The sequence below is a fragment of the Ananas comosus genome, linkage group 20, assembly GCF_001540865.1.
Source record: "Ananas comosus cultivar F153 linkage group 20, ASM154086v1, whole genome shotgun sequence".
NCBI lineage: Eukaryota > Viridiplantae > Streptophyta > Magnoliopsida > Poales > Bromeliaceae > Ananas > Ananas comosus.
This window is the reverse complement of record NC_033640.1, coordinates 8713025-8737502: the sequence shown is the minus strand read 5'-3', so window position 1 is coordinate 8737502 and position 24478 is coordinate 8713025. Positions and strand designations below refer to the sequence as shown.

At 37.3% G+C, this 24478-nt stretch overlaps 3 protein-coding genes and 1 non-coding gene across 5 annotated transcripts; 3 read left to right on the top strand and 1 right to left on the bottom strand.

The window, feature by feature from the left end:
* Positions 1582-5781, top strand: LOC109725586 (3-oxoacyl-[acyl-carrier-protein] synthase I, chloroplastic-like). Its single transcript, XM_020254827.1, has 7 exons — positions 1582-1677; positions 2368-2799; positions 3438-3611; positions 4902-5018; positions 5132-5233; positions 5388-5454; positions 5584-5781. Exons 1-7 carry the CDS (start codon positions 1582-1584, stop codon positions 5649-5651), a joined length of 1056 nt encoding a protein of 351 aa, XP_020110416.1. The 3' UTR covers positions 5652-5781.
* LOC109725663 (KH domain-containing protein At4g18375) lies at positions 9032-14197 on the top strand. The gene is made up of 7 exons (XM_020254937.1): positions 9032-9148; positions 9600-10186; positions 10989-11726; positions 12092-12367; positions 12487-12542; positions 12741-12831; positions 13614-14197. The coding sequence occupies exons 2-7, from the start codon at positions 9608-9610 to the stop codon at positions 13743-13745; spliced, it is 1872 nt and encodes a 623-aa protein (XP_020110526.1). The 5' UTR covers positions 9032-9148; positions 9600-9607; the 3' UTR covers positions 13746-14197.
* TRNAA-CGC lies at positions 17818-17890 on the top strand. Its single transcript has one exon. It is a non-coding gene; the product is annotated as a tRNA-Ala (tRNA).
* On the bottom strand, positions 18687-24151 carry LOC109725694. Of its 2 annotated transcripts, XM_020254981.1 has the most exons (10): positions 23769-24151; positions 22777-22980; positions 22510-22567; positions 22294-22356; positions 21406-21481; positions 20940-21055; positions 20753-20842; positions 20527-20658; positions 19993-20054; positions 18687-19065 (listed from the first exon to the last, which is right to left on the bottom strand). In XM_020254981.1, the coding sequence occupies exons 1-10, from the start codon at positions 24086-24088 to the stop codon at positions 18990-18992; spliced, it is 1197 nt and encodes a 398-aa protein (XP_020110570.1). In that variant the 5' UTR covers positions 24089-24151; the 3' UTR covers positions 18687-18989. The 2 variants fall into 2 exon arrangements, with proteins under 2 accessions (XP_020110570.1, XP_020110569.1); XM_020254980.1 differs by lacking the exon at positions 18687-19065 and having other exon boundaries at positions 19593-20054; positions 23769-24149.

Genomic DNA, 24478 nt, shown 5'->3' with positions numbered 1-24478 from the left:
GATCGTTGCAGTGGCGTCGGCATTGATTGATACTAGAATTATTTCGAAGGTTAATTTAGAATTTTATCGTTATAAGGTTTAATAAAGCCTTATTAACTTTTATCGTTCTAAATTCGTTATATTTTATGAAGCCGGCCTTTTAAGATTTTGAAAAAAAACTGCCATATTATTCTTATTGAGAACAATAAGAAAAAATAAAAAAACTTAGTTTGTGGCAGAATCAATTTTTATTTTTATTTTTAAAATTATTTTGTACACCTATTTTTATCAGGTGCATTCTTGTCTTCACATTTTAAATGTGGATGAAATATTCACATGTCTATCATAATGAGAAGTTTAATGATGGATGGAAGGATACTCGGCGTGAAGGCTGCGGCTCAGGCCGCGAGAGGTCGCGGAAGAAAGGCCGCTGTTGCCGCATGGCCTACGTCAGCAGCATGGACGCCAGCAAGAAGCCCAGCTACATCGGAAGCCTCAGCTTGGGGGCCTAGACCGGGCGCTTGGCGCACCCCTTGCCGCTGCGCAGCTTGGCCAGCTAGCCGGGGTGCGGCGAGAGGGGGAGGTCGTCGAAGAGCATCTTGGCCAGCCGCAGCAAGGGCTTGTGGCTGTGGCGGGGCCAGGGGCAGTGGTGGTGGGCGAAGAAACCCAGGCAGAGCGCGGCGGCGCCGCGGNTCGGATAAAATTCGTCTTCTAATTTTTAAATTCGTTAAAAAATACGGCTAAAAAACGGATTCGCCAATTATTCGGATACGTGATTTATACGGATATTATACGTTCACCAATTAAAAATTCGGGATAAAAAATTCGGCTATTAAATTAAATTTTTTTTCTCTCAAGATTTATGCTATTAGTATAACTATTCACATTTTTAAGAATATAAGAATAAAGAGCTACAAAATTAAACTAATTAAGTAAAAAAATAGCAAACTATATTATGTCTTAAAATAAAGAAATAAATAAATAAATAAGAGATTAAAATAGTTCATAAGAGATTAAATTTTTGTGATCGAGTGATTTTTTTTTGGGGGCTGGGGTCCGAAAGTTTTTTTTTTTTTCTGTTTTGGTTGGAAAGGGTTTTTTTTTTTTTTTTTTCTTTTTTTTTGTTTTGGGCGAGCCGCGCCGACCACGGCCAGCGAGCGCGAGCTTGGGAACGGGCGCGGGCGTGAGAGCGGGCACGAACGCGGGGGCGAACGCAGGCGTGGGGGCGAGCGCGAACGCGGCCGCGAGCGGCGAGCCGAATTTTTGGCCGAATAATTTGGCCATCGCGAATTATTCGTAAATAAGCATTTTTGACCAAAAAAACGTGTTTTTTTTCGAATTTTTTAGAAAAATACGAATTCGGCCATTTCATTCGTTACTTCAAAAATTCGCGAATAATTTGTGAATTTACTAAAATAGTTGAGATTAGATATTGAACCTAAGTAAATTATATAAACATAAATATTACATATTATAATAAATTATTTTATTATGAAATTTTTAATTGTATTGTAGTAACCATAAATTTTACGATGCTCATCAGTTCTGACTGTGACTCAGCCCAACCAGCATTATGCCATTTCGAACACGACTCGGTTCAACATGACCTCCCACCACAGGATAGATGCTGGCCTATTTAAATCAACAATCACCTCTTCAGTTTCTGCACAATCTGTCTCTGATATCACTTATTGGATCGTTGGCGCTAATCATTTATTCCAAAAGCTCAAGCTATTGAAAATACTCAACTAATTCATTTAAAATGTACAAACATAATACCCACGGGTTTCGATTGTGACTCGGTCTAACTAGTCTCATGCCACTTTGAATATGATTTGATAAAATTCAGTCTAACGTCATTTCAAACATGACTCAGTCCAACATAATCTTCTATCACAGAGCATGATGCTGGCTCATTAAAACCAACAATCTGGACTGATGCAAATATAGTTGGACTAAAAATTTTGTTTAGTAAGATAAAAATCTTGGTCCTAGTACAATTAAGTATGTTAAATTTGTTAACTTTGCTCCGATGCTGTAGGATATATATTGGTTTTTTCCCAGGAAAACAGCTTCGGACCATTTTGAGGCTAGTGAATTTCATTACATCAGGCTATTGAATTTGATTACATCAATTCAGATGCTAACTTTCTTAATTAACTTTGAGATGCACTAACAAATTGTTCGGTAAACACTCCATTCTAATTGCTTATAAACTTTATAACAAAGCATGTAATTAAGATAAAATTTTAATAGACTAATTTGTTTGTGCTTTTTTTTTCTGAAACCAACTTGAGCTTTCGTAGTATATTTTGTTACTCTTCATGAATATATCAATTGCCAGCAGTATTATTATTTTTTATTATTAATAGAAAGTGTTCCTATCAGCTGGACAAGATGAAGGCCGGCGTGATCGTTGGGAGCGGGATGGGTGGCTTCACGACGCTCTCCGACGGGGTGCAGGCGCTCGTGGAGCGCGGCCCGCGGAAGATCAACCCCTTCTTCATCCCCTACGCCATAACCAACATGGGCACGGCGCTGCTCGCCATCGATGTCGCATTCATGGGCCCCACATACTCCATCTCCACCGCCTGCGCCACTTCCAACCACTGCCTCTGCGCCGCTGCCAACCACATCCGCCGCGGCGACGCCGACATCGTGCTCGCGGGCGGTGTGGAGGCCTCCATCATCCCTATCGGCCTTGGCGGGTTCGTCGCATGCCGCGCGCTGTCGCAGCGGAATGACGACCCAAGGAGGGCATCGCGGCCGTGGGACAGGGACCGGGATGGCTTCGTCATAGGGGAAGGTTCAGGCGTGTTGGTACGTTTACGGAGACTAGACAAACGCACGAATTGGATAATCCACGGATAGGTCATTATACCCATTCGCCATATAGGCATTGACAAAATTTATCTATAAATTTTTAGATAGTCAATATTTTTATAATTTTATAATTTTATAATTTTTCGATATCATTCAACTACTAGTAATTGAAGAGGTCCAAAATTAACTACTTTACTGATCGTGAAAAGCAGTATGTAAATTTAACAGTAGAGAAATAATCAAATCAAGTTAAATTTTGATTAAAATTTTTTTATACTATAAAAAATAAGATTAATATCTTTGATTTAAATTTTAGTATCATATTATCTCGTTTTATGAAAATTTTATTTTTTGCCGTTAATTTTGAATACTTTCTTTATGACTTGATAAATAATATTAAAAAATGACAAAATTTATTATGAGCGTGTTTATAATTTATTTGCTTTCTCAAAACTCGAACTGCTACTTTTTAATAAATTAGCTAAGCTCTTCATTCCCTCCAAACAAAAAAAAAAAAAAAAAATTCTTATTATTCAAAGAATTATAAATCTACAGGTTACTTCATCCTCTTGTGTTGTATCTTCGCATTCATGGAATTAATTAATAGTTTCTTTTTGTATAAAAAAAAAAAAAAGGTTTTGGAGAGCCTGGAACATGCCATGAACCGCGACGCGCCCATATTTGCCGAGTATTTAGGAGGTGCGGTGACCTGCGACGCTTACCATATAACAGATCCGAGATCCGACGGCCTCGGTGTTTCATCTTGTATTCTGAAGAGTCTCGAAGACGCCGGAGTCTCGCCAGAAGAGGTTGTTCACTTTTACTCTGCTTTGTTCTTAAGCATATATAGTGTAGAGCTACTATGCTATCGGAAGCTGTGAGATTTTGACGCTTCCTACTTTTCAATCCTTGGATCAAAAATTATACGGTTGGATGATTGCAGTCCTCCCTAGGGTTGAGTAGTATTTCTAAAGTTGAGTGGTCTCCACAGGATAATAGTATTAATCCAAATATTAGAAATGATCAAAGGGATTGATCTAAGGGTCAAAAAATTAGAATCACCAGATCCTCTATGCTTCCGATAGCATAGTAGCTCTACTCGCATATATATATAGTTGAGCTGAAATACTATCGGTAGCAAACGGGCTCCGTTACCAGCCGTTTGTTTTCGATGATGGAGTCTCCAAATCGACGATCGATACCGTTGAACATAATCTATACCATTTGAAGCATCTAGAAATAAAATTTCATGTTTTTTCGATATTGTTCACTTGTCCATTAAGTGAACACAAAAATGAACAGCTGAAAATAAAAATTCTTTAAAAAGTGATGATAGAAGTCTTGTTATCAAGATCATGAATATAAATCTTATTCTAAATAGTTTAAAAAATTTTCTAACTAAAATTCAATTGATTTGAATATCTTTACGTCGTTAAATGAGAAAACGTCTTATATTGACGATTAAAATTATAAAATTTGAAATCTTTGATCATTAAACTAATGATTCGAAAAGATTTGAAATTTGGTTTCTATATACTTTAACTGGTATGGATCATATTCAATAGTACTGATCATCGATTTGGAGGCTCCATCATCGAAAACAAATGGGTGGCAACGGAACCCGTTTGCTACCGATAGCATTCTAGCTCAACTCTCTGTCTCTCTCTCTATATAGAGACAGAGAATGAATTGAGCTAGTATACTATTGATAGTATATGAATAGTATTTTAAATTTATACTCTTCAAAGTTATAATTTATTTGTAAATATATACGGAGAACTAGTTCGCATTTGCAGGTGTGCCTCTCAGCTCGAGAACTTTTACAGTGAAAAAATAGAATTTTTCCCACAATTTGAGGGTAAAACTCGCACTTTCGCTACGAAAAGCTGTTAAGCATTGGAACATTTTCTAGCTAATTTCAGATCAATTTCGACCAAGATTTAAGTTGTGTTTGGATTTGATATCGACACAAACATGACCCACATTTCAAAATAATAAGTGGATTTAGAATGAGCTGCAACTCATATTACGTGCTCGCACAGTTGATTAGAATAACATTTTTATAAAATGTACAAAAAATTAAATGTGCTTGATTTCAGGTTAATTATATAAATGCTCACGCAACTTCCACGCCGATCGGTGATTTGGCTGAAGTGAATGCTATCAAACAGGTCTTCAAAAACATTAATTCGCAGATCAAGATCAATGCAACAAAGGTGAACACAAGTTTGAGTATCTACTTCTCCAAGGTTTTTTTTTCAAAAAAAAAAAAAAATTTTTTTGCCTTATTTTCATCTAATTTTTTTTTTTTTTTTTGTGGTTTTTGCAGTCTATAATAGGGCACTGCCTTGGAGCAGCTGGGGCTTTGGAGGGCATTGCAGTGATCAAAGCAATAACTACTGGATGGTTGCATCCTACCATAAACCAATTTGTAAGTGTTGAATAGAAATATAAAAGGGTTAATTGTACGCAGCTTTCTGTAAACATATCGAATGACAAATATATTCTTATAAAGTTTAATTTTTTATATTTATTCTTAACAAAGTCCTAACGCTTTCAAATATATGCTCTGTTGCTAAATGCAGAACCTGGAACCTGCAGTTGAGTTCGATACAGTGGCACATAAAAAGCAGCAACATGAAGTGAATGTTGGTGAGTGAATTAATAAATTGAATATCTTCCTCACTCTCTCCATGTCAAAATTTGCTATTTTATTTACATTCCCTCTCTCTCTCTCTCTCTCTCTCTCTTACACACATACTTTGAAATTTGTTATTGTAGCTATTTCAAACTCATTTGGATTCGGGGGACACAACTCTGTGGTGGTTTTTGCGCCTTTCAAGCCCTAATCCGTCACCAGATAAAAAGCACATATCTTTCTCTACCAACCGATAAAAAATGCTTAAATTCTCAGCAAATTTATGTCATGTTATTTGCGCCTAATCGCTCTTTTTCTAATAAAAAAAAAATTGCGATTGAGGAGCTTGTTATTTTTTATAGACCTCGGGGGAGACACTTTATTTTCATTTTCTCTATTTTTCCATCGGCATTCTTTTCGTTTCTTTTTTTTTCCTTTTTTTAACTCTCAATGGATTTATTTAACACGAAATTTAATTCATTTAGGTTCTGTTTGTTTATCCAACCGGAAAGTGTTTTGTTATTAATTTTTTATCTTTTTCTCTTTTAATAATTGACTTTGGCACTGCTCAGGATGTAGTCAATTGTGATATTTGGAAAAAATAAAGTTGCGATCGAATTTATTTATGACAAATCAAATAAAAAAATAAAGTATTTACGGTCGAAAATAACTTCATCGCCTCCTATTTACGGTAAAAGAAACATTTCTTATGGGGATGTAGATGCATGCTTGGCAAATTGCAATACTACAACACATAAAAGGAACACATGTATATTGAGAGGGATTGGCCTACAGCTACCCCCGCAAAAAAAGAAAGAAAAAAGACACAGATTGTTCTGTTGCTTCACTGATTTGCGAGTTTTATAGCATTGCTTATGGTTGATAAGGGCATGAATAGAAAATTTAATTCAAAATTTTATAAAGTTAAAAATATATTTTTTTTTATTTGGAAGAGTAGGGTATGAATAGATTACTTTAAATATAGAATCAACTCATTTTCTACACAAAAGATCCCACATGATATGCTCTTCAACATTTGAATCCCTTGACCGACTGTTCCTAGCATAAGTGGTAAAAAGCTTGGTGGGTGATACCCGAGGTCCCAAATTCGAATTCTACTTGATTCATATTTCTAGTTAAGTTTATTTCTAAATGAAATAAACGAAGTTGGTAGCATGTTATCTATCTCTCTCAAAAAAAAAAAAACATTTGAATCCCTTGGCCTCCGACCACGATTCTAAATCCCTTACTCTACTAGAAGAAAATACCGTTGAAAAATCTTTCCAATCTTTTAATAAAAATTATATTTTTTTCAAAATAGTTTGAAACACAAAGTTTAAATAAGTATTTTAAAACGCATGCAAGAATCAGTAAGAAAATATTAGGAAGAAGAGAACAGATGAGGCATGTGATTCGAGGCGTGCTAAAGCGTTGTTCTAGATGCGAAATTGTCCCTCCACGTACATGCGAGGCTCCAGTAATCATTCCTAGCGGTACAATGACTACTGTCCACCTTGTCGACACGTCTTTAGGGTGGTGCAATACGAACCCACTAGGCTTGCGGAGATCCAGCTGAGTGTAAAATGATGTAAAGCTTAGTGTAGAGAAGGAGGTAACGCTCAAAGTAGAGAAAAGAGGAAGAGATTGCAGGTTGAACCCCTGTTCTAACCAGTGCATCCTCTCATGCCTTCTTTATACAGGTAAGAGCCCAATAGCTCTATCTCGGGTAAGCCATTAGCCCTTATCATCGAGGATAGACTAAATCTGGGTAAGATCTGATTTGGGCCCTTATTATAAGGTAAGGTAGTCATTAGATTCTAGAATAGACCAAATCTGGGCAAGATCTGATTTGGCCCCTTATCATGGTAAGATAATAATTAAGTTTAACATAAAATCTCAAAAAATAAAAGGTTAATTGAATAGGTAGCCTGGACCGTGTGCGCTGCCCATTTGCCTAGCCCGGCGCCGCTCGTGCGGTACATACGTGTGTGTTTAGTAGAGAGTTTTACTCTTATATTCTTCTAAATAACTAGCTTAAAAGTAAGTGACTATAAAAGATGCATTCACAAGCTTTTGATTTTCAATGTGGGACTAAATCACACATGTACGTAGAGATCTAAGTACAGGCTTCTAGGCAAGGTCGATAGAAGGTTGGGCTGCCCAGAAAGCTTATGGGGAGAATTGAAGTTCTAAATCATATATATAATATCAAAACTAACAAATACACGTAGAGTATATATATATTTTTTAAATAAAGTTAATTTTGGTATAAAAAATGATCCAGATGGTATATGTAAAATGTGAAAGGAAGATGGAGAGACTTGTGATATATTAGCAATCCGACCTACTTGTTTATCCTGAAAAAGGAATTATAATTCTAAATAAAAACTCCGCATCAGAATCAATTAATATTTGTCGTGCTACTAATGCCACCAATTTTTGTTAGAGGCACCAATTTTTGTTAGAGGTACCGATACTATTACTTGTAGAAGGTTAGAAATCTCATTACAACGAAAAACTAAGGACGAAGACCAAAATAAAAGCGAGAAAGAGTTGGAAACACTCGAGGAGATTTGGGCGAAGATGTGAATTTGGTTTGGGATAGATGGAAAGGAAGGAAGGGGCGACAATCTATGAGTACTGGCCTAATTGGACTAATAGCTTGCTGGGTCATTTGAGAGACCAGAGATGGTGCGATCTTTAGGGGAACCCAGACAAATCCAATCGTTGGAATTTACAATATTAAATAGCCGACAAACTTGTGAGAGAAACTTCACTCAGTGGAGAGACATCACTACAATCGCTAATGATTTTTTTTTTTTTTTGGCTTTTCCGCTTTCTGCCGTTTCGTTTTTGCCACACCCGAGACCTATGATGCCTCACTCATGTAGCTGAGTTCACCTTTTAAATGAATGAAACGGATAGCGTGCTATATTTTACTCAAAAGAAAGAAAGAAAGAAAGGGTTGGAAACAATTGGTAGTGTACTACACCAGTACACCCATCCTAGATATTAAATACTCAAAGAAAGTACTATGAAATATTCAAACTTTGTAGGGTTATATATGCAAATGCTCTCTTTTTATCACGAGCAATGCAAGCTATACACTTTTTATTTTGTTTCTCAATTTTTTTTTGTTCGTAGAGCTTTACTTTAAGTCTTTTGTGTGCGCACGCGAGCATGTATTATTAGTGAAATAAATTATTCCTTATATATAGTGCATTTGTATATTTATGTGTCATGAATTTATCAAATAATTTTTAACGCTATAATCTATTGAGGGACAATTTTTTTCTCCATATAAAAATCAAATTTTTAAATAAAAGTATGATACGGACAAAAAAATTGCTGAATCCAATTCACTCATATGAACAAGAAAATGAATTAGCTATAACCCATTACATCTAATAAAGAGTAAGGACGTAATTGGAAATCTGTTGACAGTCTAGGGACTAAATTAAAATCTTAATAAAAGTGCAGAATCTAACATACAATTATAAATCAAACTCGGGGACCAAAATAAAACTAGACCGAAAGTTTAGGGACTGGCAATGCAATTTGCTCCCATTTCTCACATACAAAACCCCATTGCGAGGGTCTCCGATTTGGTTCTACCGCAATTCCCAAAACCGCGACGCGCTCTCGGGCTCTCCCGGCGCTTCCTCCTCCCCGTGGGCTCCCCCGTGCTAGGGTTTTTCGACCTCGAAGGTACTCTTCTTCTTCCTCGTTGCGCCTTTATCGTAGATTAGGGCTTCGATGGCCACGCGCGCCGCAATGGGCGCTTTTCTGGGGGTTCTGTAGAGCTAGGGTTTTGCCCAATCCTTGCTTTCGTGCCTTCAGTTTGTTAGGGTTAGGGTTCTTGGGATAAAGTTATGGTCTTGTTGCAGTTTGGAGTAATACCTCTTGTTTTCCTTATGACTAGCTGTTCGGATCACTAAGATTGGATAGTTGTTGTAGTATTGTTCGGATAATTATCGTTCGATTGCATCATTTGTTTAACTTTTTTTTTTTCGATTTGATTAAGAAGCTTTTCAAATCATGAGTTTGATTGTAAAAGATGTTTTATTTTATTTATTTTGATGTAAAGGATGTGAATGAGATTCCTTGACTTTGTTTAATTTTTAAAAATTTGTTTATATTTTTTGAAAATTATATGTAGTTGGTTGTATGATGGGCGATAGCGGAAAACGTTATCGGCAGCAGAGGGGCAACGATAACGAAGGGAGAAATCAGAAGAAGAGATTTGTTAACAAAGAAGGTTCCGGCGATGGCGAGTTGGTCATCTACCGCATACTTTGTCCGAGCAGTGTTATCGGGAGTGTGATTGGTAAGAATGGTAAAGTGATAAACTCAATCAGACAAGAGACGCACGCGAAAGTAAAGGTCGTAGATCCCTTTCCCGGTGCGGACAAAAGAGTCATTAATATATATTGCTATGTCAAGGATAAAGAACCTATGGATGCTGATGAGGATGGCAAAGAACCTATTTGCCCTGCCCAGGATGCACTACTTAAGGTACACGATGCTATAGTTACTTCTTTGGCCAACGCTAGTGATTCTGACAAGAAGAGCAAGGAGGAAGCAAACATTCTTGTGCCGGCGAGTCAGGCAGCTAATATAATTGGTAAGTCTGGGGCGACCATTAAGAGGCTCAGATCAAATACTAAAGCCAACATTAGAGTTAACCCGAAGGATCCCAATGAAGCTACCCATTCCTGTGCGATGAGTTTTGACAACTTTGTTCAGGTAATTGGTTTTGCTTATTGTAAATTCTTACAAGTAGAATGCTACTTGCTATGTAAGCTACTTTAATATATTTATGTTGCATAACTTATTGGTAACTTGGTCTATCGAATTATTAGGGCTTTTTCTCTTGGTAAATGTTCAATCGTACTCTATCCTTATCTCCACTAATTACTATGCATGCTCCCCACTTATCTAAGTTCATAGTGTAAGACGATATGAAAAGATATAATACTGATAGAGTATTCTGTGATCACCTGTTTTCATGTAGTCTATTTATGTTGCATTTGTTGCACTTGTCATCTTCCACATAGTCATATAGTGTTTGAAATAACTGGTGTTCTTTTCATGTTCTTCTAGGACTAGGATGCTGGATGTGTAATCACTCTCTCCCTAATTGAGTGGTGGTATTGTAGCACTACTTTACGAAGAATTTCTTGATACCTTTTTTTTATCTAGTTGTTCTTGTTGCATGTATTGTACTATTTGTGGTTCATTCTCTTATAGCAGACACACGTTTAGAGTTTATTATTCTTTTGGATTTTTCTTCCGTCTCAAAGTACCTTTGATTGTGACAGCCTTTGGGATCTCCTAAACTCTTCTATGATAAGAAGGCTATGATTTCCAGATCCTTCAGTAGCATAACGCACTACGATTCTGCTATATTGATCGGCGGGTGTCTTACTTTAACTGATGCAACATATTCCTGCCTCTGTTTGCACCATGTGTCTTACTTTAATTGATGCAACATTTTCCTGCCACTGTTTGCTATTTTTAATTTGGATACCCCTTTCATTTTTTGCAGATAACAGGAGATTCCAAAGCAGTTAACAAAGCATTGTATGCAATATCTGCCATTATGTATAAGTTTTCACCGAAAGAAGAGATCTCCCTTGAAACTTCTGTTTCAGAGATTCCTCCGAGCATTATAATTCCTTCAGATGTGCCAGTTTATTCGGCTGGTGGCTTCTATCCAAGTGTGGATTCTTTTGTTCCTCCTAGATCTGGGTTATCAACCATTGGCACGACACCACATCCACCTGACCTTTCTGGGTTAACCAATGCAGCTAGCTCATGGCCAATTTACCCATCTGCTCTTCCTGTTGTTTCTGGGTTCAGCAGTTCATCAAGGTCTGAGGAGCTAATCTTACGCGTCTTATGCCCTTCTGACAAAATTGGACGGGTTATTGGTAAGGGGGGGAGCACTATAAAGAGTATAAGGCAAGAGAGTGGTTCGCGTATAGATGTCGATGATACGAAGGGTGAAACTGAGGAGTGCGTTATCACTGTTTCATCCACAGAGTCCACTTATGATGTGAAATCTTCAGCAGTCGAAGCTGTTTTGCTGCTCCAAGGAAAGATTAATGATGAAGATGATGATACTGTTAATATCCGCCTTCTTGTTCCATCTAAGGTTATCGGTTGTCTTATTGGCAAGGGTGGTTCAATTGTAAATGACATGCGAAAGAAGACCAAGGCGGATATTCGCATCTCAAAGGGTGAAAAGCCCAAGCAAGCTTCTTCTAGTGACGAGCTTGTTGAGGTTGTTTCTTTTCACTGACTTTATTTCCCCTTGCTTCGCTTAGGGCCTCTTTTGGGTGGAGTTTTTGTAGAAGTGTTGTTTGAGTAGAGTTGCTTAAAGAAGCACCAAGAACTTCTTTGTAAATTATCTTCAACAGATTTTCTATGTAATTGAAGCATAAGTTTGCTTTTCGGGCACTTTTTAGCTTCCAACCACTTCCAGGCACAATTTCAAAAGCCCCAGAATTTTTTTTTTGTATTTTTTAACGAAAGGCTTTGTTTTTGGAAGCTTGTACTTCTAGAGTGGACAACTTTCAATAGCCAAGCTAAAAAGGCACTAGGATAGGTTTTTATGGTTATGCTTCTAATTCTCATGACTGCATTTAGGTCTCGGGAGAAGTGGGTCACGTCCGCGATGCACTTGTTCAGATTGTTTTGAAGCTTAGGGAGGATGCTTTGAGGGACAAGGAGGGCAGCCAGAATGTTACAAAAGATAGTAATCCGGCTATTCCACCTGTTGATCCTTTATATACCAGTGCTCTGCCTACGATATTGTCCAGTATGCCACCAGTAGCTCCTTTGAGCTATGAGTCCAGAGTGGAAGCTGAAAGGGAATTGACAGTTTTTCCTGGGGGCAGTTTGTATGGGTACAACTCTTTGCAGGTACATTGAGTTATGCTATTTTGCTTGTTTTTGAACTTTCTGGAACTTACCTATCTGATCTAAGAAGTTTGTAATATATGGGCTAAATGCTGGTGTTTCTATCTGCACTTCCTTTTCAGGCTGGAGAGAACAGCTATGGATCACTTTCCTCGTATTCCTCAAAGTTGTATGGAGGGTAAGTTCTTCATTTCCTCTGTATGTACAAAATTACTTCCTTATACTTTGCTTTAGACAGCATATGTGGTGGATGCATGCTTTATCAAATCTTATCGATAGCAATTTCCTTTGTCCAGATATTATACTTCGTTTTTGGACTATACTAAGAAATGGGTGTACCAAATGTCATTTTACTGTTTATTTGTTTACTTAGCAGATTACCTCCTTATACTGAGATGGTGATTCCTTCACATGCCTTGTCTAAAGTTATGGGGAAAGGTGGGACAAACTTGGAAAACATTAGAAAGGTCAGTCTTTTTTTTTCCTTTCATTCATATTTCTGCATAGTTTCTTTATGATGGATACGAATGGGATGTGGAGATTATAGAGAATACAAGCATACATCACATAACAAAAGAAGTTGGTACTACGCTTTTCTATGGCTTGCATTCTCTGTAGCGGAGGATGAAACTGGGGACGACGTGAGCTTAGTTCTAACTCTTGTTGAATGTATGTTGGAAGGTGGTAATGTACTAATCCCTTGAACCCATACATATAGATACAGCTATTGAAACCTGATGCTCTTGAATAGGAGCGTTTGAAGTTCTGTGCGGTAAATGAGGTTACATTTAATACTAAGAACCTTCAAATTTGATGATAAATCTCCTAAATTATTGGTGTTGCAAATGTTGAGCAAGTCCTTGAGCCTTTAACGTAGTATAAGAGATAATAGACCATCAATATTTTGCTGATAGAAGCTTTAGAACAAAAATGATTTTATTGTAACTTATTGTGGCTTCATCATTTTAGCAAAACAAAACTAGATTTTTCCTATTAATGACTTGATTGCATATTTTTCTTTTAGCCTGTGCTGTTATGTGTGCTTATATTCGAATTTATGCATGTTCTTTTTGTGCTTGCTTATTTTCTTTTAGTTTCATTTACTTTCCTGTTGACATTATTAGTTTACTGTTAGCCTATCAACAACTTTTCCATCTTTTCCCCTTCTACACTAATAGCAAAATTCAACTAGATATTTTTGGTCTTTTTTTTTCTTTGACAAATATTTATATTTTTGACGTTATTGCAGATTTCTGGAGCTCACATAGAAATAGTCGATTCAAAAACATCCCATTTTGAACGCATTGCTCAGATTTCTGGTACACCCGAGCAGAAGCAATCAGCGGAGAACTTGATTAAGGCTTTTGTAATGTCAACTTAAGGCATGCCATTTATGCTTCCAACCACCGTTACTAGATCTCCTCTTCTGTCGCCACTCACTTTCTTTCCGTACTTTCCTTAGTTTTGCTCAGGATATCTCTCAGAGCCTATTCGAGTTCCTGAAGAATCTGATGCTGACTTGTCTTTGTGGAGAACGTCCTCCTATGCGTTTGAATCTTCTCTAGTTATCCTGCGACCCTAAAACCTTTCCTTGTTTTATCTGGTGTTATTTAACTACTAGTCTATGTTTACTATCTTTGCACTGCCGGTCTCTCTCTCTCTCTCTCTCTCTCTCTCTCTCTCTCTCTCTCTGCTAAGTATGGTTAGGATCTTCCATCGACATGGTGTGATGTAACAAAGTTTCTTAATTGCTTCTGAATTGCACTTCTTAGTTTGTCATCCTTGAAACAGAAATTATGTTAATTGTCCGTTAAAACTTGGTATTGCTCTGAATCGCTGCATCATTCTTCTGATATATTTATGTCTAGGAGTTGAATTTAAGTCTCAGAAGTGGGAGTACTTATACTGTTACTGGCTAAAACTCAAAGGAGAGAAAGATCTATCTTCTCATTCTAACAACAATATTAGGATTTTTCCCAGTAGGAGTTGAATTGAAGTCTCAGAAGTGGGAGTACTTATATTTCCTGGTCAGCTTCTTGGATAGGAATATGTGCAACTAGTTTCTGGATTTTTCTGTCTTTTGATTGTATTATTTATCTGAAATGTTTTTTCACTCGCAGTAGCTTTAGAAACATTCCTCCTCTTCGTTGGTCCATTTTCATCTATTAAACTCAAATAGATTTCTCATCTGTGGCAATTCAGGTTCCTCTTTTTAACTGAACCTGTTTTCCAAAGAGCCATTGTAAGAACTAATTTTTGGATTTTCTTCCTTCTGATTAGATTATGTATCTTATCTTTTTAACCCAATTAGTTTTCCAAAGTGCCCTTGAAAGAACTAGTTTTTGAATTTTCTTTGTTCCAATTATATTTTTTTATCTTATGTGCTTTCGGTTACGAATGCATCTGTTTTCATTTCACGTGTAAAGCCTTTAAGCATTCGTTGGTATTCTAATCCGTCTTTTCCATAAATTTCTTTTTTGTGTATACTTTTCTTGTCCTCAGCAACTTTGGTTCAACTTTTTAACCGAACCTGTGTTGTAAAATGCCTTCGTAAGTGCTCGTGTTTGATCCGACAGTTGCTTAATATCTGCTCTTTGATAGACTCTTGCAACTGTTGGAGCAGAAAAGATTTTCTTATCCAATCTACCGAAGTAGAGAACTCTCGGAAACACTTGAGGTTGTACATAGTGATGAACCATTTCCTCAGGTCACTTACTAGGGAGTCCTAGGGAAATTTTGGCTACTGATTCTTGCTTTTGTGGTGGGGCCTGCTATTTACATAACACTGTTATTTGTAGACACTGATGGTTATAAATTTTATATATTAGATGAGTTTGCAAATTGCGGACATAGTTCTATAGTTTTGCCTTCGTCGGCACCAAAGATTGACATTTTTAACTCTTTTTCCTCTTTTGCAAGAGGAAACAGGAGTCTTAAAAAATTTTATGCATTTTGTTTAGTCTTTAACAGTTGCCAGTGTACAATGAGAAATTTGTTGCTATGGGAAATTTTCAGGAAGAGCTACATTATTGTCATTTATTTATGGGTAAATCGAGTTTCTTAGCCACTATATAATAACATTTTTTGTGAAATCATTTGGTGGTTTGATTGAGCTGTATCCTCCAAAAGCTTCAGTTAGATGCATCTGCATTGGATCCGCGAGCAAATGATTAAAATGATTAACAGCTCTGCAGATTTACTGGCTATGTGTAAAGAAAAGGGATTCTTTGTAGCAGTTCTATTTTTGTTATTTGCAGGTAAGCTTGAATATCTTGTTCTGCTGCTGATTTTAGGAGTTTATAAGATTGTAGATATTTGCCGTCGGCTTTTGTATATATTTTTGGTGGAATTTAAGGGGGAGAGTATGATTGCGTGATGATGAGGATCTGGGAAGTTTTGCAAACAAGATATCATGCCCTTGTTAGTCTCCTGTTTCTGTTTTTGGTTGTGCAGCGTATAAGCATTGGAGATGTTTGTCAGCAGAGGTGAAGGAACTCTCTCTCTCTCTCTCTCTCTCTCTCTCTCTCTCTCTGTTTGTAAGGGTTGAATGTACCGGAACTGCCGGAGCTTTTGGCTATTTGCGTATGGTGGCTGCGAGATTTTTGTTTTATACCTGAACTATTGAAATTTTGAAATTGATCATCGAGGTTTTCATTTTAGCAATTTAGAATGACTAATATTGGTGTCATGCTTAAAAATAATAAAGGATGCATGCTGCAATAAAAAAACTGTCTTTTGACTGTAAAACTCAGTTTTGCAGTATAAAAGTTAATTTTATGGTGTGTGATTTTTATAATATAAGCAAAATGTGATAATTCTGGTTGATTTTGACCATCAAAGCGATTTTTGATATTATGAGAACTCATTTATATTGCTGGGGTATGTATTTTTGATTAGGCTAAATTAAAGAAAAAATTTCTGTTAATACATTTTCATTTTCTCCCTTTGTTATTTAAAAATTTATATTTTATTTTTTAAAAANAATCATTTGGTGGTTTGATTGAGCTGTATCCTCCAAAAGCTTCAGTTAGATGCATCTGCATTGGATCCGCGAGCAAATGATTAAAATGATTAACAACTCAGCAGATTTACTGGCAATGTGTAAAGAAAAGGGATTCTTTGTAGCGGTTCTATTTTTGTTATTTGCAGGTAAGCTTGAATATCTTGTTCTGCTGCTGATTTTAGGAGTTTATAAGATTGTAGATATTTGCTGTCGGCTTTTGTATATATTTTTGGTGGAATTTAAGGGGGAGAGTATGATTGTGTGATGATGATGATCTGGGAAGTTTTGCAAACAAGATATCATACCCTTGTTAGTCTCCTGTTTCTGTTTTTGGTTGTGCAGCATATAAGCATTGGAGATGTTTGTTAGCAGAGGTGAAGGAACTCTCTCTCTCTCTCTCTCTCTCTCTGTTTGTAAGGGTTGAATGTACTGGAACTGCCGGAGCTTTTGGCTATTTGCGTATGGTGGCTGCGAGATTTCAAAATTTTGTTTTATACCCGAACTATTTGAAATTTTGAAATTGATCATCTAGGTTTACATTTTAGCAATTTAGAATGACTAATGTTGGTGTCATGCTTAAAAATAATAAAGGATGCATGCTGCAATAAAAAAACTGTCTTTTGACTGTAAAACTCAGTTTTACAGTATAAAAGTTAATTTTATGGTGTGTGATTTATATAAGCAAAATGTGATCATTCTGGTTGATTTTGACCATCAAAGCGATTTTTGATATTACGAGAACTCGTTTATATTGCTGGGGTATGTATTTTTGATTAGGCTAAATTAAAGAAAAAATTTCTGTTAATGCATTTTCATTTTCTCCTTTTTGTTATTTAAAAATTTATGTTTTATTTTTTAAAAAAATAGAAAATGTTTATAGGGAGGTATGCTGTGACGAAATAACGAAATTGACTCTCATCTTCTTCGGAGTGGGCGTGAACAAAGAGATGGGCGAGGATGAGGCGGCGAAGGTAGGTGAGAACGTGTGTGGGCATGGACAGAGAGGTGGGTGAGGGTGAGGCGGCGGAGGGTGAGACGGAGCGGCCGAGGATGAGGGTGAGACGCCGCGAATGTCACATTTGATATAAGCATTACTCTTTTACCCTGCTATACAAATGTGTTACGACTACGTATGCCGATTTAGTATTCAGGTTTGCGCCGTCGCCCTCAGCATCGCTCTATTTTACTAGAGCTGTTTCAGAGAGAGTCACCTTTATACCTGAGTTGATCCTCGGTTGGCTCGACGCAACACGGCTTTTACGCAATTAAGTATGTTTAAATTAAAATTGAACTAAGCCCAAGCTATTGTTGTTTGGATGCGTGGGTTTTTTAGTGGGGCATTAAACACTACTCATTGCTCAATTGGAGTGTGAGTGCTATTGTAAATCAGTGGAGTTATTGCTAAGATTTGTTTATATATCATCCTTATAGTTAAGACGAGTTCTCGGCTGGGGACGTAGCTCATATGGTAGAGCGCTCGCTTCGCATGCGAGAGGCACGGGGTTCGATTCCCCGCGTCTCCAATTTAAATATATTTTCTTCTTTTTTTTTTTTTTTGGTGTCGTTTTTGAAAGTTTACATAACATGTTTTTGTTTCATTTGAGGTCTTCTACTACTGCAAACATGTTTCAATTAAGTTTGATTATTGTGGTTTAATCAAATTGAACCTGCCAATGAAACATGTTGTCTAACACATTCATCAAGAGCAACAAAAAAGGGCAAAAACAAAAAAAAAGAGTTCAAATTTGAGCATCTGCTTTTGCTATTTTGCGAATTAAATTTGATCCCAAATCTTCTTATATCCACATAAATTCGCGAAAAAGCAAAACCAGAAGCTCAAATTTGAACTTCTTTTTTTACGCCCTTTTTGTTGCTTTTGAAAGTTTACAACAATATGCTTCATTGGAAGGTATATTACATACATGTTTCAGTTAAGTTTGATTATTGTGGTTTAATCAAATTGTAGGCAACAAATCCCAAATCATTTAATCCACATAAATTCGCAAAAAGTAAAAGCGGAAGCTCAAATTTGAACTACCTTTTTAATTGGAAAGGTTGTCTCAGCCATTTATCTTCCTTTGCATAAAAAATACGTAAATATTTCAACACTGCAAACCACACCTTTGATTTTTTGAAATAGTCCAAATAATATTTTTTTCAAAAAAAAAAAAAAAAAAAACCTCGTATGCACGAATTAGGATGCAAAACCCCTAATTGAGAACACATGGGAAGGAGTTTTAACCTCTTGTATGCTCCTTTACGGGATAACTACCAACTGCTCTAAACAGTAATTTTCATCCTTCAATTGAATATGCGGAATAACTCTTTAAAGAAATGTCACTTCTTTATCTAGCAATAAAAATTTACACTACATTCAATAATGTTCCTTCCACATACAAAAATTGTGGGTTCATGACTTTACAAATAGCTAGTCATGAAGTTGAAGACCTTTCCTACATCCGAGACTCCATAATAGCATAACTATTACACATGTACATGTGATAGAGACCTAAATTTGATTGATTATGTATGTTGCCTCATGAATACCCTGACACCAACTGGTGCAGGCTGAATCCAACATAACATACACGTCATAGCTCGTAGATCTCCGTACACCGTAACTTACTCGGGATCGATGCGTTTAAACCAGTCGGCGATAGTTCTAGCGAGTACTCTCGTGTCATTGAGAGACAAGGATTTTAAACTCTGCGCGACAGCATCGGCTGGTGTGTNAAACCAGAAGCTCAAATTTGAACTTCTTTTTTTACGCCCTTTTTGTTGCTTTTGAAAGTTTACAACAATATGCTTCATTGGAAGGTATATTACATGCATGTTTCAGTTAAGTTTGATTATTGTGGTTTAATCAATTGTCGGCAACAAATCACAAATCATTTAATCCACATAAATTCGCAAAATGTAAAAGCGGAAGCTCAAATTTGAACTTCCTTTTTAATTGGAAAGGTTGTCTCAGCCATTTATCTTCCTTTGCATAAAAAATACGTAAATATTTCAACACTGCAAACCACACCTCTTATTTTTTGAAATAGTCCAAATAATATTTTTTTCAAAAAAAAAAAAAAAAACCTCGTATGCATGAATTAGGATGCAAAACCCCTAATTGAGAACACATGGGAAGGAGTTTTAACCTCTTATATGCTCCACGAGATAACTATCAACTGCTCTAAACAGTAATTTTCATCTTTAGTTAAATATGTGGAATAACTCTTTAAAGAAATGTTACTTCTTTATCTAGCAATAAAAATTTACACTACATTCAATAATGTTCCTTCCACATACAAAAAGCCACCATTAAAATTGTGAAAAAATTGTGGGTTCATGACTTTACAAATAGCTAGTCATGAAGTTGAAGACCTTTCCTACTTCATCCAAGACTCCATAATAGCATAACTATTACACATGTACATGCGATAGAGACCTAAATTTGATTGATTGTGTATGTTGCCTCATGAATACCCTGACACCAACTGGTGCAGGCTGAATCCAACATAACATACACGTCGTAGCTCGTAGATCTCCGTACACCGTAACTTACTCGGGATTGATGCGTTTAAACCAGTCGGCGATAGTTCTAGCGAGTACTCTCGTGTCATTGAGAGACAAGGATTTTAAACTCTGCGCGACAGCATCGGCTGGTGTGTACTGAGGGCCTACTTGCCATTGCAAGTCCTGTTATAGAAGAAATTAAGGTCAGTAGTCGGCAGTTTGGCGTAACTGCTTGTTTAAATTGTGAAATTTATCAACATTTCAATCACCTTCGACGCGATGTACATGGAAACTAATATTTACTGCTTGAGCTCACTATTCTAAGCTATGTATTATGTCTAAAGAAACTAATTTGCAATTCCAGCATCCTCAACATCCAACCCTTAACATAGTTCTTCCGTGGTGAAATAGCACAAAAAAAACCCAACACATGTTCGCAGAAATGGAATTGAGTGGAGAAACCTAACTAAACTACTTGAAGGTCACATTGCTTAACCATTAGTAATACGCTAAAAAGCATTTGAACGGAAAAAATGAAAAAGAGGGAACATAAAGGAATTGTGTATCCTGTACAAATTCTCCAAGATGTACCAAAAGCAACAAACAAAACACACACACACGCAAAGAAAAGTGAAGATGAATAAAAAACGAATACCTGTGCACACGGGGTGAGATGAGTTCCTGATAATGTGACCTTTTCTATGCTGCCGCCTATTGACGCAACACGAGGTCGCAATATGTCCTCAAGAAGGTCAGTCTCGTCGATGGGATCGTCACTGAACTTGACCTAAATAGAGGTGTACTTTCGATATATTAGTTAGAGGGGGAAAAAAAATTTCACGACATTAAAGAGTAATGGAATCTTCTTTAAGAGTAATTACCAGCAATGTATGAGGTACGCTGTATGATTTCTTAAATAACTGGCGGTTTTCTGATGGTGTTGGTCTGAACTCTGATATACCTTGCGTGACCTAAAGACAATATTGGAAACATCTCTGAGATGATACTGCTATCATCTTTTCACAACACTGGAGCGAAATTTAGAACCAAATACAAGCAGCAAGGAACCTGATTCATGACCGATGGTATCTGATCAGCAAACTTATTTAATGATACCATAATTTCTTGATCATACTCCTGTATTAATGTTCCAGCAGTGTCGAGCAGGGCCTTCCATGCATCATCTGAGAAAGAATAGAGCCATTTGAATGGGGCAGGACATAATAATTTAGGAGTTTTTATGTATATATCCCTGCAAAATTATTTATCTATACATTTACCCATGTGACCGACCATCTCTCTTCTGCAAAGGAACAGTATTATGAAAAGTATAATAGGATACTGAACTCAGTATTCTAATATTACACGCATATACTAGGTTTTATGCCAACTTACTCCTAAACATTTAGGGGTGATGTGTATTTGTAAATTACAAGCATTAGAAAGTCATTTCTCGTGAAGGCCGCGTTACAATAATGACATCTCAACACAAACTTCGAACATAGAAAAGGACAATATGGAAATAACCCAATACCTGAGGCATTTCTGGCCATAGAATACACAGGGGATACTTCCATAATGGGCATCACTTGGCTAACCATAGGGCCTAACTGCACAAACAAATTCCAACATACTCGAAGAATGTGAAATTACACAACATGAAGCATATGGGATAGAACCAATATACATATATATATATAAAGAGAGAGCGCTGCTCAGGAGTAAAATCATGTCCCTAGTAAAATGGTAATCGGAAATTAGGGAACAATACATGCACACACAGTGAATACATCGGAAGGTGCTACAAGGAAAATTCTTTATCTGGCGTGCAAGACCGCAATGGAAGGCACTATAATGAAGTATTGCCTAAGTGTTTTCCCTTCTGAGTCTTGGAATAACCAGGCTATCCAAAGGGGGAAGAGTTATCATGACAACAGTGTTTCTGTTTACAAGTTGGTCAGCAAAATAGTCTTCAATTTTTTTTTCTGAATTTAAACTGGCAAAATCCTCCCCACTAGAATATCACCTTTTCTCAGGTCGGAACCCACTCGTCTCTCCAACAGTGCAAAGTTTCACAAAACCCAAATTCACTACCAAACAACGGTTCCTCTTCCTCACAAAACTTCTTAAGTTTGCATATACATACCAATAAATGTTTCCTAAACCTCGCAATACTCGATAAATGCTTCCTACCAATAAACTTAACCTACGAGTTATGATTCAGTTATCAGCAATATCAATTAAGAGTTTGCATAATTGATCGAATTTTAGTCAAAGTAACATGAGTTAAACAGTTCTGGAAGTTCTGAATAAAAGCAATGAGAACGGTTCACAGCTCAGACCAAATCAATCAAGAATCAGGTACTGCAACTGCAAATAGTTAACAACGAAGTTTCCTGATGGAATGCATGAAATAAAGTACCTGCTCAAAATATGGAACAGCCTCTGCTGCCGGTTTGTTGTTGAACGAGATAACTGCATTAGCCTTCCAGAGGAAAAACGAAAAATAAAGCTCTTAGTTATCGCTGTAATTGCTTTTGTTGCTTAAACCTAATAAACAGAATGAACACTACGAAATTAGCTGTAGATTTCATTCGAATGCCTCCTGAACATGAAGATTACGCATTGAAATGCCAACCTTAGGTATCTTTTCTGAGAAATAGCTTCCCACGAGTAATTGCAGAAGTGCCCCATTACTGCAAAACATACGCACTTTTAAGTGACAAAAGAATGAAAAAAAAAAAGAAGTGAAAACACACTTGTATTATTATTATTAAGAATTGGACACATGGGTTTGAATCAACCAATTATCCGATTACTTAATCTCCAGAATGTAGCCACTTGACTCGATAAAATAAGAAAATTTCTTCAGTTTGATCTCAGAGAAATGTATCAAGATGCTAACCTATGACCAACAGAGAAGATCGGAAGGCGAGAAAGATCCGAAGGCTCCAAGCCAGCGTCAGGAATTCCCGCATCCAAAAGTGAATCCAAGCAGGAGTGAAACCTCTCGAAAACCTCTTTCGCAGCCCTCTCGTGATCAAAGGTCACATCGTATGGCACCGAAACCACAAGAAACCCTTCCCTCGCCAGAAGCTCCATGAAGTGGCTGAAACACGAAATCCAATCAGACTATCACACAAAAGATCGATATGATAGAAAACTATCATCGGAACGGTCTTAACAACCCCGTCCACCCACTGACATGCATTGCAGAGATCAGGCAAATCACATCACATCACATGCGTTGACAAGAGATGTGACAGAACAGGCAAAGGATGGGACTTCTTGGAAACGAGGAGGCTTAAGATTGGCATATAATGCTATGTTACGTATATTGTTACAGTAAGACCGTTAATGCGTTGGCAATCAGAAGGCTAAAGTAAGTATTTCATTGGCTCATACACGTAGTCCAATGCTATATTACGTAATATTGTTACAGTAAGACTGCTAATATGTTGACAATTAGAAAGCGAAAGTAAGTATTTCATTGGCTCATGCATCGTAGTCCAATGCGTCACATGGCTTTGCTAACAGAGTTATATATCATATAGGATATATAGTAATTTTATATCGAAATGATTTTTTTCAAATTGTTATATTTCTAGAGTCCCGCTAAGCTACTTTTAAAAACACAAAGTATTTGATACTTACAAATTTTCCACCGTTAGATCCATTCACCATTTCCATCCGCTAGATGATAATATTCAACCAACCACCAACTCAACCTTAGAGAACCACTATTATCCTAACCGCACATTCCTTAATCCAATTGTTGAAAATCTATAAGTATAAATAACTTGGTACTTTTACTTTACAAGCAGAGAAGCTCAATTCATATTTTCTACATAAAAGCTTTTCTAGCGGAGGAGGAGGTGGGAAAGGGGGTGGGCGTGCCTGTAGGTGAGCTCGGGGACGGCGCCGACGAAGGCGCCGCCGAGGAACTTGACGACCGCGGAGGGCTTGCGGGCGGGGGACGGCGGGGGGACGACGAGGCAGGAGCCCCGGCGGACGTACGGAGGACGCCGCCGGGGAGGGACGGAGGGGAGCGCGAGGGGGTAGCCATCCATTGAGGCCATGCGAGGGGAGGGTTTTGGGGGTCTTACGTGAGAACGATGGTGGGGATGGTGGTTGCGGCCATGGGAGGAGGAGGAGGGGGAAAGGGAGGTGGAGAGACGAAGAGAGTGGAGAGGAAGAGGAGGGAGAAGAAGAGCCATGCGAATGCGAATGCGAATGCGGTGGGGGAGAGAGAGAGAGAGATCGGGGGTTTAATGCTTAATGCTTAATAAAATGCTTAAATAGAGGGAGGGAAGGAGGTAGAAGAGCCGGGAGGAAAGAGAAACTTGAGCCCACCATTCTGCCACGCCAGTGACGCCAGGGGCACTAGAAAAACGTCTGGAATGCACCAGGCTGACGAGACATTTTCCACCAATAAAATTATTTTTTTTCAAATTCATACACGAATACACCATGGTTTTTTAGTGCAATAATCTCCTCCTAAAATTTTATTTTAAAAATAAATTTATTAAATTTTTATTTATAAATATGCTCTTATAAAAATGATAAAAGCGGTGAATCATTCACCACTTTTTTTTTTTTTCTCACTT